Genomic DNA, 18,090 nt, shown 5'->3' with positions numbered 1-18,090 from the left:
ACAAAGCTGAGGTTAGCATGTTGGCTTGGCCATATGCAAGCCTTCCAGTTTCTTATGTGGCCCTTTTGCAAAATTAATGGCCTATCCCTGCTACTGCATATACTGTCTTGGAGGTATTTGCCATTACATTTGTGCTGCTCCTATGTTTTGGCCATTTAACATCAATGTTTATATTTAATTAAAATTGTGGCAATGCAGTTACAGTAAATTAGTGTGTAAATAGGTGTAAATGCAATGATTATAGCAGGAAATGTAATGACTTTACACTAGAGTAATAATTTGTAATACAGACAATGCCCTTTTTTTTTGCATTATTTGTAGTGATTATGAAGGGTAGGCGATCTAGGTGGGAACATTGATAGAAGAGACTAAAATTGTGTGGAAAAACTGAATTTCATAAATGTCACATGTATTTCTCAAGGAATTAAGGCTGTTGTGTGCCTGGAAGCCACAGAGGGCCTCTATAAAGTAATGCCTCTCATCATTTGGGGTTCATGCTTCACATATTATATCTCAGAAAAATAAGTTACACATGGGGATGGATGCATTAGTTTGATACTCTGCCGTAGTTTGCAGTCATCCATTACACTAAATGTACTTCCCCTGATAAAAGTCATTATGGAAGTGTGTGGTCGCAAATGTGTGTAATTTGTTGTGTCTGTGTGCGTGTGTACACGTGTAATTGTTTGTGGGTAGGCACTTTTGTGGGATGGTACTGCTTGTCATTAAAAAATAATTTGTGCTTGTTAGCAGTTTGACAGGCAAAGTCTGTCTGCAGTAACTTTACGCTCACTCCACACGATTTACTTTTTCAATCAGTGGTGGTCCTTAATAATTGCAATTATGTTGCTTTTTTCTAGAACCAATAGTGTGGGTCAAGCGCCAACAATGCATTTTGAGCTTTGGCGGTTTACAGCGCATTCAGATTTTTTTTCTTGATTGCGCACTTACCGAACTGATTTGCTTCTTCCTAGGGGAGAAAAATCAGAAAGTAAATGGCACTGGTCTTAAAAGGTGCCCCAACGACAAAGCAGAGAATAGCAGAAATAATGTGTTTTAATGGTAGTTACATTTTCTGGGAAAAATGCCTGCTTTTGAAGTGATTACTGTCCATTTTCACTTGAATTGTCACGTTTTACCATCAGTTCACATTTATGACAAAACTGAACTTTTCTTGACAATGGTCTTGCAAATGGCATAGAATAATTGAGCACTTAAGTGAGGAGGTGCAGACTAAAATTACTTTAAGACAGAGGAGTGAAGTGACAATAAATTAACACACAATCAGTGGTGAAAGGGTGTCTGCAATTGCCCACGTTACATGTGCACAGTACATCATCCGCAAGTGGAGATCTGCTTGCAGTTCCTATAACTGTAAATGCACTTTGTACTCGCCTGTCTCCTGCATCGACTCCAGCAAGCCCTTCCTTCGTATAGACTGTGCACCTCTCTTTGGACTGAAGTGAAATAATTTACCTCATTCAAACCCAAAAACTTATAAATACGTTTTTTTAATACTTTGTCCTTCACTCCTAAAAACATATTTATACGTATTTTTATGTTTTGTTTGTATTAGAGCATACAGAAGGCTTTGATAAATCTTCTGACGTGAAGAGATCACTTAAAGCAATGGTACTTATTACAAAAAACGGCCAGCAGGTGGCAGCAGAGTATAAGAGTATAAGAGGGCCATGTTGCAACAAGCTCTTTTTGCCAACTGGTTTGTGAATAATGATGAAACTTAGCTATATTCTAATGCTAATTGCTACAAAACAGAAACAAATACACTTTTTTTCCTCATGAAAGAAGAGACACTTATCTTTCTTTTGGTAAGTTCCATGTTTGTGTAGCAATAGAACACAATATTCTGTGGGCCTTGCAAAATCAGTAAAAATCCAGTAAAACAGCCGGGAACGAAGGGGGTTGCTTGAGTGAAAATTGATTTAAGTGAATGAGATAATGAGGGGAGCCTCTTCAATTGAGTCCGCTGTGTTCCCTCCCACAATAGCACAAAACGCAAACTCCCCAAAAAATACCAAAAGAAGGAAAATTCCAACTAGTTAGACTGCGCTTTGCACAAACTGGGCACGGAAATCAGGCACAGAATGTCAGTATCAAAATGAAAGTGATTTTAATGGGAAATATTATGGAAATATTTTTTTTAAATCATTTGTTCAGAAATATTACAGATGACAGTGCTTGTATTCTGCTGTTTTGATTCAAAAGTACAATTCCGTTTTGAAGTAAAGAACAGACTGTACTTGTTTGGAGTAATATTTATCATGCATGTTAGATAGACATTCACTGAGCTGAGCTATTTATTCATGGTGATGCCATTAGCAGGTTAATTGATAAATAATGTCATTCAAATGCCAAAAGTAAACAAAGATCTCAGTGCAATTCGTCTTTTTACAAAATGTAATTCTTTAGGTGAAGATGAGGTGAGCGTCTTTGATCCAAAACAGGAGAGACACCACTTAACGCGCCTGCTTCTAACGCCACTGACCCTTCGCTTGCTTGTTGAAATTGTTCGTTTGCTCTCTTGATGGATCCAGTCACTCACAGCTTGAGGCTCATTAAGACTGCAGATAGCACTCACACGTGCACGCGCATACACGCAAATCTTATGATCGCTATTCAGCCTCCATCAGACAGTGGTCTGTCTCAAGCAAATGTTTATGTAAATTGCTGTTTCTAAAGTGCACCCTCTTTGTTCCTGTTGTAATAGGATTAGACAAAAGAAAATGAATATGTAAACATGCAAAAAGGGGCTCTAGAGACAATTGTATGAATTTGAGAAGAATTTTTTTATAAATGTGGCCGTTGAATTCACTTTGTGTCCTATGTAAAAATGAGTTGGGTTCGTTCAGACTATATAATATCAGGATATGCAGGGAAAAAATGTGAGGTGAGCCCATGATATAAAGAGATCATAAAATGAGGCAGTGAAATGCCTGCTTATGGCGAGCAGCGTAGACAGAAGAGACAGCCAGAGAACGACAGGGACAAACTTCATGATGGACGACAGCGTATCTAATGAAAGCACCCAATCACTGAGGAAGAGAGTAACAGAATCATTTTGCTTTGACTAGAATACACATTTTACCCCGAGGGCTCAAGGTCATTGTTCTCTGAAACAATTGCATATGTAGGGAATTTGTTCAGCTATTATCATCAAACATCCTCACACAACACAATACAATTATCTCCATACTTTACTCGTTATGAGGTTACATACAACATAATGGATGAGAATGTGATTGAACCAAATCTAAGGGTTCTCATGAAAAAAAAAAAGTTAACACTCTACTTTGTAATGGGATCATAATAAGATTCAGTGCAGGAACTGTATGTAAAAATATGATATTATTAATATAACATACAAAGATAATGGTGCCTGGTTTTAATGGCTCAAATCCAAATGGCTTAGTTTGCCTCAATTTGGCACAGTTGCTGAACCACTTCAAAGTGTATCAATGGAAACTTTGAAAACCAAGCTGCATTGAACGCATCAGCGAAAACAAGAAACACTAGCAAAGAACAACAATGGAGAAGGACTGCATCTACTTCTTGGTATGTGTAGGTAAGAAGTTAGAACATTGGACCGGTGCAGCAAAATGGAAAGTGTGCAGTAAACTACTGCAACATCCACAGCTAAGGTCAATTTTGTACCTGAACAATTTCAATGAACGAAAGTTCATGAACTCTTTCATATTTTGGGTTAATGTGAACTGAACGTAGTACATTTTTGCTTCGTGAACGTTTCTGTGAACCAGCTCATTCTGGGGCAAATGAACGGCTTTGAACACTGTTCATTTTTTGACTCCAGGTTGCCAGGTTTTTTCTTGTTAGGAAACCAGAGTAAAGACACCATGGGCCTTAATTAGGCAGGAAATGTCTTTATCTGGCAACCCAGCGGAGACGAACGGTCGCAAGGCACATACGTCATCAAAATGCAAAGCTAGCTTGCCCGATATAACTCACAGCATCGCTGTGTTGCTTGTATAGCAAATTCTGCTGTCCCAAAGAGTAACACACAAGAAGAAATAAGACAACGCATATTTACACATACATATACAAAACATGCTTCGTTTATAAAACATTGCGAGCGCTAATGCTGAGGTCGATGGCAGAAGTCATTTAGCATAAATTTTGGGAGTGCTATTCCTTCAAATAATGGCTATTCACACACAAATGATTTGGAAACACATACACACAGGTAAGATTACACTACTTAAAGGCATAATTTTTTCCCAAGCTATGAAAAACGATTTGTATTAACAGAGCTCAAATGCAAACTTATTCTAATTTCTTATATTACTTTTCAACTAATTTTATTTCATTGTCTTTTTAAGTTATATTTAAAGTGTAAGTAAAAAAACAAAAAAACAACAACTGTGAACTAGTTCATTTTTGGACCAATGAACTTAGTGAAGAAAAAAAAAACGGAACTAGTTTTTTTTTTTTTTTTTTTGTGAGCTGAACTTTGAACTCATAGAAAATGAACCTTCCCAACATTGGCTAAGGTTAACATTAACAGGGAAAGCTAACCCTAAAATGTATGTTTATTGTAATCACCATCAATGTATTTTCAAACATCTGTGTCATGCATGTTTTCAAGTGTTTGTTTGTTTTGTTTTTAACACATGTTTTTAATTGTTCTCAACTTGCATAAAAGTGCATGGCGACTTAGCTGTAATTGTTGTTAACAGGAAGAGACTGCAGTATTTAACAGCTTGACAGGTAGTTAGAAGTGTTTCTCCTTCAGAGTTTGAGATGATCAAAAAAAAAAACTATCACAGTGATTACTGAACTTGTCATGTGACCAGAAGTAAACAACACCAAATGGATGCTAATGTTGTTTGTGCCCCCTAGATAAAGCAACTGTCTGCTTGCTGACTTTACATTGTAATGATGCACAGGTAATAGCTTGCTGTGCTGCCACTAATTGGACCAAATTAAGCAAATGTAGACTGAAACAATTGTTTTACCATACCCATAACTCATTTGCAATTACTTTAACATTGTCTTGGCACCATCTACTATGGAGCTGTCATGTGCAGATAGTTTGGAATGAATATGTTGGATGCTCTTTATCACGTCTCTGCAGACTCATCAATATGAATGTCATTATCTGACAGTAGGGCTTGGGAATATACTCTATATCAACTTAATTAGGCCATTTAGTTACCTCATAATACAATGATATGAATTACAGGGGCCATTGTGACTCCCTGACATTCTCTTAACTCAGAACACGTTATACACATTCACAGGTTCTTTTGGTATGTCCTAAACTGTCTGTTAAATGGTCTTATCTGAGATTCTGTCATGATCGGACAGTCTTATCGCTCACAATTGTGGATTATTTTCTGATTTCTATTTTATAGTTTGCAGGCGCTGACTGTCTCATTTGACATTTGAATTGTAAACATGCATTTTCACAGACAGATGTAAACAAATATCTTGAGACATTTTAGGTAAATGTTAATTCCACCTGTGCCATCAAATCATTTAGAGATAGCATAGCAGTGTCTCTTCTTAATGACACAATTGAATAGCTTAAGGAATATTGTCCTAATGGTGTGTCATGGTGACATGCTTCCCACACATCCCAAGTGACATTTGATCATTTGGTGGCCATAGAACCCACAGGGGCTCTTGCACCTACTAACGAGGTGCCTAATATAGGAGCGAGAAATGTCACCAGTCCTTGATTCGCTCTGCCCCTGCCCAGAGGACAGCAGTCTGGTTGGTACAAGACATGACAGGACATGACGATGTACAGTAATATGATTCTGTAGGAGGCCTTGTTACGGAAGAATATAATGTTGAACAGTGAAACACCTCTAATACCTCAGCAGGACACAGGTTAACTATTGTCTAATAGTGTAATAGTCAATTCATTTTAACTGAATAATAATTTATACAATACTTAGCCACCCAGCCTGACATAGTGGTGGTGGATAGACAGCAGTCGTGATAGAGCAACATCCGGATAAAGGAACCCGAAAAGATGGAGAAATATCACAGACTGAAGGAATAGTGAGAGGAAATGTGGACGGTGGACAGATCAGCGGGTTTAGTAGTGATTGAAGCAATGGGGGCAGTGGATGGCTCCAGCAGATACCAGGAACAACCGACATTGCCATACTGTACAGATGAGGACAATACCAACAGCTAATTGTTGCGCAAGATCCTCATTCCCAGGCCTCTGGGGGAAAACATTTTAATGTCTGGTGTAACTGACTGACACAAAAGAAAACATGAATGCCTAAAAGCACCATTTTTGGCAGCAAAATGCCATAGCTATTTTATGTTAGAACTTGTGAAGGGATTATGGTTATGAGGAAAACCTTTGGAGAATGTCTCAATCAGCTCTTAAATTCAAATCTTATGAGATTTTGTTGTTGTTGTTATTAATGTATTGGTCCAAGTAAATGTACCTTAGTTTCATTGAGCATTTAAAATGAACATATCCCCTCCAAGTATCAGAAATCTACTGTACAGTTGAAAGTATTGTTCGTAATATTACTGATAAATGAAAACGGGCATCAGGCGGAGCCCTCGTACCTCCAAAATCATCACTTTTCAGGTCACCCCAAAAACGGCATACATGTTCAACCATTAACATTGGGCTCATCAAAGAGAGCGAGCTATTTTCAACACTTTAGATCAGTGGTTCTCAACCACGGTCCTCGGGTACCCCAATGCAGCCTGTTTTCCATGGCCGTTTCGCAATATTAAGAACACGGAGTACGTTCTTGTGACGCAACGAGTAGGGTCTTGGTAAGCCCGGTCCAAGAATGTACTTCCCAAGCATGCATATCTCGCTGCCGTATTTCCGTAATTCATCGCAGTTTTATGATGTGACTAGCTTCCAATGAATTTGTACTACTATCTTGATGTTTCAAAATGTGTTTGTACAACATACATCGGTTAAAAACCTTCTTACGTCCTTTTGATTTCATGAGACGTCATCAATGGCAACCCAAGTACTGTTCCAATCGAAAGTATGCATAAGCCAAGACCACTAGCTTAAACCAAGGATCCATCGGTTGTTGCTTGGTGAAGGCTTGGCTGAGAAAATATCCCAAGTTACATTTCGTACTTCAAGGAACAAATGGAGTGGGGTAGTGGTAGCGTGCCGTGCTAATCTTAATTTAATTTCGCAAAATAATTAAAAAATAAAATTACGTAGATCGCAATAGGTTGGCTGCTTGAAAAGTAGCTCTTGAGGCAAAAAAGTGTGAACACCCCTGCTGTAAAGTATAACAATGTAGAGTCACTATCATTTATAAAATCTATACAATTAAAAGTTACTTAGTTAGTTACTTTAAAATGCAAACATTTTTTTTTTTTCATGTTGTATCATGTTTGTACGAACGCGCACGATCGCATAGGCATATAAAGGTATTTTGTTCTAGTGTGGTTGCCGTAGTTAGCGATCCAAGATGGCCGATCTTCTGCGCATGCGGGTCACAGATTGTGCAGGGGTCACAGATAGCGCCTTGACAAGCATCACATTTATTCTTCTTCTTTCTTCTTTCATTTGCGGCACGGCATGTGCATTGCTGCCCCCCACCAGCATCACGTTTGTAAGTACAGTATTCCTCCCCTTTAATGAGCGTAAATAATAATAAATCTTTAACGTGTAAAGTTAACTTAATTAAATCTAGTCTTTTTTTTAAACAATTTAGTTTAACAACTGCAATTTACAATATTATAAATAAATAAATTAGTATACATTAAATATGAATTGCTATATATTAAAAGATAATTTTTATAGATGTACCACAATTTCAGGAGAATCTGATCAAAACCTGCAACTCACATCAGTGTCTTTTCAGAGCTTTTTTTTTTCAATATAATCCTAAAATGGATAAATCCCATGTATAATTTCAAATGATACTTGTTTGATATATTACTCATAATTATAAAACATCTAGTCACGTGGTACACAGTTACGGCAATGCATCAGAACCAGGAAGCTCGCAGTAGGAATAATATCCGGGTATTCTTTATTAATTATGTTATAATTAATAAACCAACAATAGGATCATGGACATACAGAGCAGATGACTTTTCAATGAAGGGGTTATTTTTGCGAAACAGTAGGGATGTAACAATTTCCAAACATCACGATAGAATATCACAATATGAAGGTCACAATACGATAATTAGCACAATATTGTGCGAAGGTTGGCGATATTAAAAAAGGTCACAATATTGTAAAAAAAAAAAAAAAAAAGAGCTCATACTAAAAAACACACAATATTGTGCTTATGTACATAACAGCAATGCATGTAAACAACCTATAATCTCTAATAACACTTCATATTGAGGCACTTACTTGCTAATGCATGCACACATTGAGTTCCTCCACATATTGACTCTGTTCACAAGCATATTACGTTCCCCTTTATCAGACCATTAGCGTGGATTTTAAACATAGAAGGGACAAAACTTGCCTTGTGAAAATGAAAATTATGGGCTGGACTGAACGTAATGTGGAGTATCTCCCCTTGAATCAATAGCATCCAGCAGCAGCACAATCGCAGTGAAATGTGACACATGGCAACATCAGCCGGGCCGCAAATCATTGGCATAGGTATAATTTGTGTGACTGAGGCAAGGGCATAACGAGTATCAAAAGTGACTTATGCATAAGAAATGTGACATATATCCAAACACATACACATACACACAAATTCTGTGGCAGGGGAACAACTTTAATTATAGCTTTGGAGACAAGTGACTCAGCCGAAGGGGGGTGGGGGCACTTGATAACAGTGACATTTACAATCTGCCTCATTTATCAAAGGCTGCCAATGCAGAGTCAAAAAGGGTCATTACACAGTAAACATAGATTAACTCAATCATGCAATCAGCATAGTTTGGTGATAATTTATTTTTACTCGAGGAAAAGCACACATTAGTGTGCCTTTCGTCAATTGTCTTTTTCTTACTCAATATTTGCATATGTGTGAGCTTGAGGTCTTCTATTGTTAATGGGATTAGCATTAAGATTTTGTTCCTCAATAATTAATTGTACTTACCTTGAAATTTGCAATTGACATCAACTGACATGTATGACAGAGAAGTTGATTGTTGAAGTTGATTGTTGCTCAGCCAATTATGTCTTAACTGCTGTTTGTTTAAATTAAAGACTAGACTAGACCAGAACATGCCCTGTCCATGTACTGTATGAGACTTGGATCCCCGAAGCTGGTTGAGGGCAAAACAAAAGATGAGCTGTCAAACTATGAAACACAATTAAAACCAAATACGAGACTGGCTAAATGTGGTTGAAGAAACTTTAGAAGATGTGGTATGTGACCTCAGTCCCCAATATAACAGTTTGACCAACTTTCAAAGAAAATGTATTGTGTTTTTGATTGGCTATTTTTACATGGACTACGTTTACATGCAGTCAATATCCGGGTTAAGGTTAGAATTCCAGTTTCGGAAACAATCGAGGTAACATATTTACATGCGTGGCGTACAGAGTTACTCCCGTTTACATGCTCATTTGTTCTCGAACGGAATATTCCGTTCGACCGCGATGCGCGGACAATGTAATTACGTAAGTAACGTCATTTACGCTTTTAACTTACTATACCTTCAAAAAAAACATTATATTTATGTCACTCACCACGCCAAATAAAGTAGTCGGTTTCCTCCTCGCTCCAGAGGTGTGGTTCTTTGCTGCAAGCGCCATGTCTGTTGACACCGGCTTGAGTATTTTCAGGGGGTTACACGCCAGAAGCACGGACTTATATATTTTAAAATGTACTGTATGTGTCTATAGGCACAAACTGTGGCATTATCACTGTAGAGACACAAAATAATGTGAAAACATAGCTGAAAAACCGATGTATTCAAGGAAGGCTCCTTTAGCGAGTAGGACGGAGCTGCACATACAAGTCGTGACTACATAGACCAAGATTCCTGAATCAAATAAGCAAAGAAGAAGAAAAGAAGACAAAGAAGAAAATAGCAAGCATGCGCACAGCAAAAAACAATGCTTTGATCGATCGAGGTATTCCGAATGCGTTTATATGCACAAGAATTCGGGTAACCCAGGGGTCTTATATGGGTTTTTAAAAACATGGCCTTTCAAAACCAGAATATTGCCAATTTTCAGGTTTTAAAAGGCTTATTGCCTGCAAGAAAACGTAGTCATGCAGTTAATATTTGGGTTAAGGTCATAATTCCGGTTTCTGAAACATTCAGGATAACCCGTTTATATGCATGAGCAGAAAGAGTTACTCTCGTATACATACAAAGTGCGGATAACGTTATTACGCAAGTAAACCTCATTTCCGTTTTGAACTCTAAGTTCAATAAAATACATTATTTTGATATCACTCACCACGCTTAAAGCTACTGAACGCAGAAAATGTAATCTAGAATCGCAACTGCCACTTGTGGTCAGAAAATTAAACTGCATTTTTTTCTCTTTCATGTACACAATGCGCACATGATGTCACATCTGCAGACAGAGGGCAGAAAATTCAAACCCGAATCCAAAAAAACTATTGGCCAGAGGCTTGCAGGAGTTGTCATTATGAACAGCTAAGGTGTTAATCTACTAATTAAAAAATGTTATATGTCAATGTCATAAATGGTCAAATAAAAAGGCTATTGTAAAGATATTTTTGGGCAAATTGTTACAAAGTGCAGCTTTAATAAAGTAGTCGGTTTCTACACCCCAAAAGTGTGGTTCTTTGCTGTGACAATATATATGGTTGTATTGATACACACTGTGGCATTCTCGTCATAGAGACAGAAAATAACGTGAATGCTCAGCGGAGAAATCAATCTATTCAAATGAGGCTCGTTTAGCAAGTATTCAGTGGAGGTATTCTTAATATGTTTATATTAACAAGGATTCCGGTTACGAAAGGATCAACCAGGGGTCTCATTCTGGTTTTTAAAAACTCGAATATTTGCACACGTTCTTTCAAAACCCATAAAAGTTATTGACTGCATGTAAACATACTAATTAATAAAAGTTATAAAGTGTGTCAAGAATTAATTTGCACCACCGCAGGTGACACCAACACTGGTTCTTGTGGTATTTCCTGGCACAATTGTCTCCTACATGTCCATATCACAAGCAAGACTAGCCTTCTAAACTGTACTGACTTTGTGGGAAAATGGCTTGAAGAATGCTATACGTACAATATCCTGTCGATCAAAGAACAAATGCAGTCACCGGGTGTGCAGGAGAGGAATGAACACCAGGATACTTTTTCGTGACTCCTCTGCTCAATTGCTGTAGCTACGGGACGCTTTAGAGCATCAGCAGCTGGCAGAGGCGCCAAATGCCAGCAGAAGACAAAGAGGGAAGAGGGGATGAATTGTAGCTAATCTCTTCTCCATTTATTTTTAATAGCGTGCAGCTGCGTTGTATTCTATTTGATCATCAGTTGTCTGGATGGACTAGTCTGCATGGACACGTAGACGCTTCAGCTTGAGTGAATGCACACTAATTTCATATTCAATTCAAATTCTATATGCAGTACTTCTAGATTATTTCAATATATAAACAAATATGGCTATACTGTGTCGAAGACAGACCTAAAATAAGCCTTTTGCTAAAATGAACAACTATGAGAGAGCAAATCAGAAGACTTTACAGCGATAGAACTGTACGGCACGTACCACATGTATGGCCAACAAATTTGAAGTTTCTACAATACAGCTGTTCTAAACACTCTTGCTAAGAAGTGCTTCAAAGTTGTTAAAGGCTTAATCATGACTCAAGAGGTAGCGTGATGAGTGGCAGCTGTTGTTGCTCTGGCGGGATTTGGGACGTCTTCTAAATGCAAACCGAAGATAGACAGAGGAAGCACAGCAAAGTCTTCTCAGGCCAACCTGCAGAGGTTTTTGCTTTTTCATCATGCCAGTGACATGAATGATGCTTGGATAACATGGCATGACGTATAAAACCTTGCTTAGATACTTTACACATCAGTGTTGATTAGCTTCTCAGGGAAATTGAAAGAAATTGTGATGGTTGTGGAGAAGTGTGGGTTTGAAGCAAAAATCACATTGGATTTACATTTTTCCTACATTCTCCATTCAACTTTGGTTCAATGATGTCCTTATTGATTTGAAAGTGAAAACAAATCTTATAGTGATGTAGTTTAAATCCCATGTATCTCAAAGTCACGCATTTGAATGTTTATGTTGGAATTTTAGGATGAATTTGGCTCAGTGAAAGTGCTGTAAGCAGAAGAATACACTAAAATATAGTCAGAGAAAAACAATGTATCCTGCCTGACATCCTCAAGCTCTTTACAACATACTGTAGGCTCTAGGTGTGTGTAGTACTATTATTTTATTTTATTTTTCAATCATGATTCAATCGTGACTTATGAGCATTTCTATAATGTTACCATAACCACTATTTTAGTCCTGCATTAAAGCTTTGTTGGAAATAATTACCATTGTGGAAACTCATTCCTTGAGTTGGGGAGGTGAACATGTCTTCCTTTGTTTTGTTTGTTTTTGCTGTCAGTTGGTAAACTGTCAAGAACATAACATTTGGTTTCATAGTGGTAGTTGATTCAATTATAGTATCTTTCAAAAAAATGGACGTTAAAATCTGTGTTCTCTTGTGTTTGGGGTGGGACTGTTTGCTAGTGACTCAAGAAGAGAAACAGGGTGCTGCGTTATTTTAGTTAACGAAAACCAATGCTTTTTAAAGTTTTTTTTCTACTCAATTGTTAGTTCAAATGCCAACAGTGCATCAAGTTGTCAAGCTGTGCAAGACATTTTGAAATGTTACGCGATTATTTTGAAAAATAAACCATTTCTGGTAAGAGGCCATCGCCATAGATATACTGTATATACATAGAGCCTGATAGATAGGTGGCTTGTATCATAGCTGCATGTCTGTTTGTAACAAACCAATCCGCATGAACTTAATGGAGCCAAACACACGACATGCTCTATAGTTAATAGATCTATGGTCTCCACAGCTAGCTACTGCAGCAAGTAGCATGCAGGCTAACCCATCCAGCATTCAGGATGATTACCGCAAGGACCACTATTTTACAAAACTTAAGTGTACAACAACAATCCAGATTCTACCGTTGGCCACAGAGCAACGCGAGATTGTACTTAAGGTAGGAGATAAAGTGTTCACGCAAGTCTTCTCCTTTTACTATTAAGGTCAAATTGCACGTGTTTTTGGGGAAATACATCTTTTATTCCCCAAACCAGAATTTGTTTGCTGGCGTCGGCACGATGAACGAATCGGGATTTTAGAAGCAAGCATATATATATATATATATATATATATATATATATATATATATATATATATATATATATATATATATATTTCCAAAGCAAGATGATGCTACTTAAGATGATAAAAAAGCTATTTGATTTATGACCGCTGTGGGTCTAATTCTAAATTATTCAGCTGCTGATTTTCTCACTTTGTGTCTCCCACTATTCCTCATTTTCTGTCCACTGAGCTCTCCTCCTCCTGTGGTGTCACAGTCCTTATGGTGCTGCAACACTGTTGGTCTCCTGTGGCCACACTTCCCACGATGCATCTGTGGCTCTGGGCTTTTGACAGAGCTGATAGGCTGAGAGGACTTCGGTATTGACCAGCTATCGCCCGGTGCGATGTCAGTTCGGTGCAGCAGTGAAGTATGTCTGACCGACACACACCACTGATTTTCAGTCTTTTATCCATGATGCCAATCAATCTTTTTTTTTTCTTGTGGTACTATGGCATCCACAGAGCAAAATGTCAGTGTTGTTTTTTATATTCACCTTTCCTTTTGCTGTTACAAATGCATATGACGAATAACAAACAGATTTCATTGCTCGCACCGTCTTCTTGTCAAAAAACAAAAAGCTTTGCACAGATCAATCTAATTGAGTCTGACTCCTTTCACCAGTCATGGATCAATACTTATACTGCCTGTTTCATGTTGGTGCATGTGCACATACATAGACACATATGATTTTAAAGACATGCGGAAGAGTGGTGGCATGCCCTTTAACAATGACCTATCGGCTAACTTACCAGGGGACACAGAAGTTCATCATGACAAGACCACCAGTTCCAAAGGTCTACGTTTGCTCTCTCATGCAACAGTTACACTGAGTGATTACAGTAATAGGTTGCCACACGATACTAATAATAAGAAATAAAACACAAGAGTTAAATGAAATGAAATGGACTTAGCTCAACAGGCAAATAATTTGTATTGTACACTGCCAACCTGAATTCATTTTCCATGAGGCTACTACATACATACAGTCAAACAAATTTTCAAAAATGTTCCTTTAAAAAAAAAAAAGTGATTTCAAGCTGCAGTTTAATCCGACAATATTGACATGGCTCTAAGAAAGAAATTGGAATTGAAGTTGGCTATACACAAGTTTTTAAACGGCTTTCTATTGTTTTGTTTTGATTTGTTTAATTCCACACTTTCTGTGTCTTAAAAATCTTTTGTTTTCAAGTACATTCTAGAAATCAAACTAAAATTGGCCAAAATATGTTAAGGTGAAGCGATAGACTTGAAGTGCTTCTGTAATAAGCAATATCTGTGTTGTACAGTTTGCACTTATTTCTCCAGTTTCAGCTCCTTCCAGGGATATTAGATACCGATACCAATACGAGTATCCAACTCTTGAGTATCACCGATACCATGAGTACTTTAGATACATAAAATGTCCCCCAAAAAAAACAATGACAGATGCTTTTAAAGAATAACCTATATGTCCCAATATAGCATTTTTCCTTAAATTGCATAAAATAATGGCAATTTTCTATTCTTCTCATTTCTAAATGCTGTCGTAAAATGGCAGCAAGAGAGTGGCCGTACACAAGTACCGATACCTTGAAATATGTCCTGGTATCGGTCCGATCCCAATACCTAGTCTCGGTACTTGCCCATCCCTAGAACTTCTTTCATTGTGTGTGTATTGACTTCACTTGATACAACTTGACCATCAGTGCAATTTGTAGTAAGAATTAAGCCACTGAGGAAAGGATGTATTATGTATATGGGATAACAAAATAAATACCGTTGTATGCAGAAGGCGGTGACCCCACACACACACACACACACCACAAAAAATATGATTGTTTGGTCTTAGTGAAGTTCTGCACCCTGTTGAGTGTCATTCTCTTTTCTCTTTTTACATGCAGTGTGCCATGTCCAGCTGAGTGTGAATAATCACCATAATGATTTGTCCCAAATACTCACCTTGTCTTGGGTACTCTTCAGCCTCATGGTGAACAAGATCGGTCACACAGCCGCTGTAGTGCAGCCTCTGTTCATGCTCGAAAGCTTTGAGTGTCTCGCTGGAGCTGTACGACTTCTGGGTCGGCACGCGACACTCCTCTGCATCAAGGGATGAGGTGTTGTAAGCGGGGTCCTTGGAACAGGTTAGGGAGTGCTGCCTTCGGTCCTTTAGATCCATGATGATGCGGACGGAAGGGAAGTTTCTGCAGCTGGTGTTGGAGGCAGGTATATGACTCTTAGTTGGCCGCACTAGAGTTTATCTCCACTTCGGGACCTGGACAATTGAAATAAAGGGATTGGATGTATTAAATTATGTCCCAATTGTTTTTGTTTTGTTTTCTTACAGGAATCTATAGTAAAAGTTCAGTAAAAGTAAGTGTGCTAAATTGACTTTCTGTCAACCAGAAAAATAGCGGAGGTTGGCATTTTACAAAAAGTTGCCAGTCCATCATTCGTCACGGCCCTGGTCTTTTTTTTTTCTTTTTTTTATCAACTCGAGTATAAACAATTCAAATTCACATGAGACATATCATTAAACTAGTTAGCATACTAGCCGAAACTAGTAACTATCAAAAAATAGCAAATGCTATAGTGTACTGTACAATAAACACTTGACATGGGCATTCTAAGTGATTAAATTCACCTTTTGGCATCTACACACAAGAAACGTGGGGTTACAGGCAATCTATAACTAAAGATTTTATGGCACGAGCGAATGCTAGTTGCTGGAGAGAAGCACAGGAAACACGAGACTTGAGATGTATTCAATGGCCGCACACAGTGTAGGAAATCTCAAATGTACACAGAAAACTCAATCAATGAATCAAATACCAACAACTACTAATAGTTCAACAATGTGGGCTTTCTAACAGAGAGGTCAATTGGTACTTGACTCACTGATGCCGAACAAAAACCCACTTCCGTCAGTGCTTAGTCCGTCAATTTCTTGTCATTCGTCAACAAAACGGGCATCCGTTAGTGACGGACTGGCGGACAGTCCAACAGTGCTGACGGAGTGTCCACCATTATAAACATGCAATACATATGATGGTGATTTACTGTATGGCTCGAGTAAAATGTTAAGCCAGAATTCAAATCCATGACATAAATTCACTAGCTGGCGTCAACCCTGCATGATCACACACACATGAAAGGGAGACTAATGATGACCAAAGGGCATCAAAAAAATAAAGGAACATGACAATGACAGCATGAAAATTGAATAAAGATGATGATGATTACAAAAGAGTAAAAGGGGAAGGACTGAAAAGTAGATAGATGCAACAGGAAGGATATACGAATGGGAGAAATGACTTTAGGGCATTGCTAGTCTCTCCCTCATTATCGCAGTGAGAATGAATCCCACTCCCTCTGAGGCTATAAGGGATAATCAAACACCACCAGACAGAGATGTCACACAAACTCCACAAACACTCATACATACACACACAAATGTACAACCACATGATGGATCCACCACCTATGCATACAAACATTTGTTTCATGAATTTGACACAGTCAAACAAGAACTTTCAACACAAATAAACATGAACATAGAGACACGTTGCCTCTCACGCCATAGTTGTTTATTGTTATCGCATCACAATCAGACAGTTTTCTTTAAATGCATTCACATATAGGCTGCATGTGGACACAGCTTATACATTGTGATGCTAACGCAGCATGATACAAGAGCAAGAGCCTGGAGCAATGTAGTACATTAGCAGCCAAAGATCAAAGTGCAACAATACAACAACCAGCAGTAATTGACAGCAATGCCCCTAGCAACTGCCAGTATCGAGTATTTAAGGTAATAAATAGACTGGCTTGGTTTGGCTTGCTTGAGGTTAAAGGACTTCTGGTCCACCCACTGCATTACATTTTCACAACTCACAACAATATGGAGAGTATTTGTCAATATCAGAGCAGGCAAGAGCTTTCCAAAAATTAGCTTTAATTGGATTGTGTGATGTGACTAATTACATGCCAGGACATCTTGAAGAAGACTGAGGGTGGGTGTTTTTTTTTTTTTTGGGGGGGGGGGGGGGGATAAGAGTCAATCCTTTCAAATGAGGGCTCATTTTAAAATGCTTAGTAGGTAGTATGGAAAAGTGCCCTGCTATGTGCATTGATTAACAGTAGGATTTAAGTATCATAAAGAGCTCATTATGCTCCGGTATCCATCACACAAGCTATTAGGAGTTCAACCTTAATGTGTTTGTACCTTGAATAGAGAGTGAGGAAACAGAGAGGGATGTAGTGGGGACACTGGCTGGCATTGTGCACATAATGGGAAAAAAAAAACTTTGTGTGATTATGTATGTATGTGTGTGTGTAATTAAGGTAAGAAAGAATCATGTTTTCAACAGGACAGGTTGGAAAGATCTGTCAAATTTAATATGGAAATGACAGTTGGCTCGACTGCCATGGTCTTTGAAGACAAAGAGAAGTACTATAACTAGGGATGGGTACCTATCACATTTGAACCAGTACTGTTCCAATACCCGGTACCTGGGAATCAATACCCGGTACTCAATGGTACCAATTTTCGGTACTCTCTCTCTTTTTTTTATTTTTATTTGTAACATTTTATTTATTAATTTTGGTGGTAGTAAAAGTTCATCATTGTTGAATAGTAAAAAATGTTTTTTTTTAAATAAATGTAACAATTACCTTTCAATATATAAAACAAATAAAAAAATACAATTTCATTTAAATGAGCTAGAGAGGAATAGTAAAAATAAAGGTTTAATATTTTACAATTACTGAAGTATAATTAATAAACATAAGTTAATATTACAAAAAG

At 37.8% G+C, this 18,090-nt stretch overlaps 1 protein-coding gene across 8 annotated transcripts in view; it reads right to left on the bottom strand.

Moving 5' to 3' along the window:
- Window positions 1-18,090, bottom strand: part of tenm2a (teneurin transmembrane protein 2a) — a 266,084-nt gene that overhangs the window by 188,252 nt on the left and 59,742 nt on the right. For all 8 annotated transcript variants that reach the window (XM_077577334.1, XM_077577335.1, XM_077577336.1 and 5 more), the window contains exon 2: window positions 15,246-15,558. In XM_077577334.1, coding sequence (XP_077433460.1) covers window positions 15,246-15,462 — 217 coding nt within the window. In that variant the 5' untranslated portion in view covers window positions 15,463-15,558. The remainder of the gene's footprint in view (window positions 1-15,245; window positions 15,559-18,090) is intronic.

Source organism: Vanacampus margaritifer, chromosome 10 (genome assembly GCF_051991255.1).
Source record: "Vanacampus margaritifer isolate UIUO_Vmar chromosome 10, RoL_Vmar_1.0, whole genome shotgun sequence".
NCBI classification, from domain to species: domain Eukaryota; kingdom Metazoa; phylum Chordata; class Actinopteri; order Syngnathiformes; family Syngnathidae; genus Vanacampus; species Vanacampus margaritifer.
Note: the sequence above shows the minus strand (reverse complement) of the source record. Positions and strands in the feature narration are given on the sequence as shown.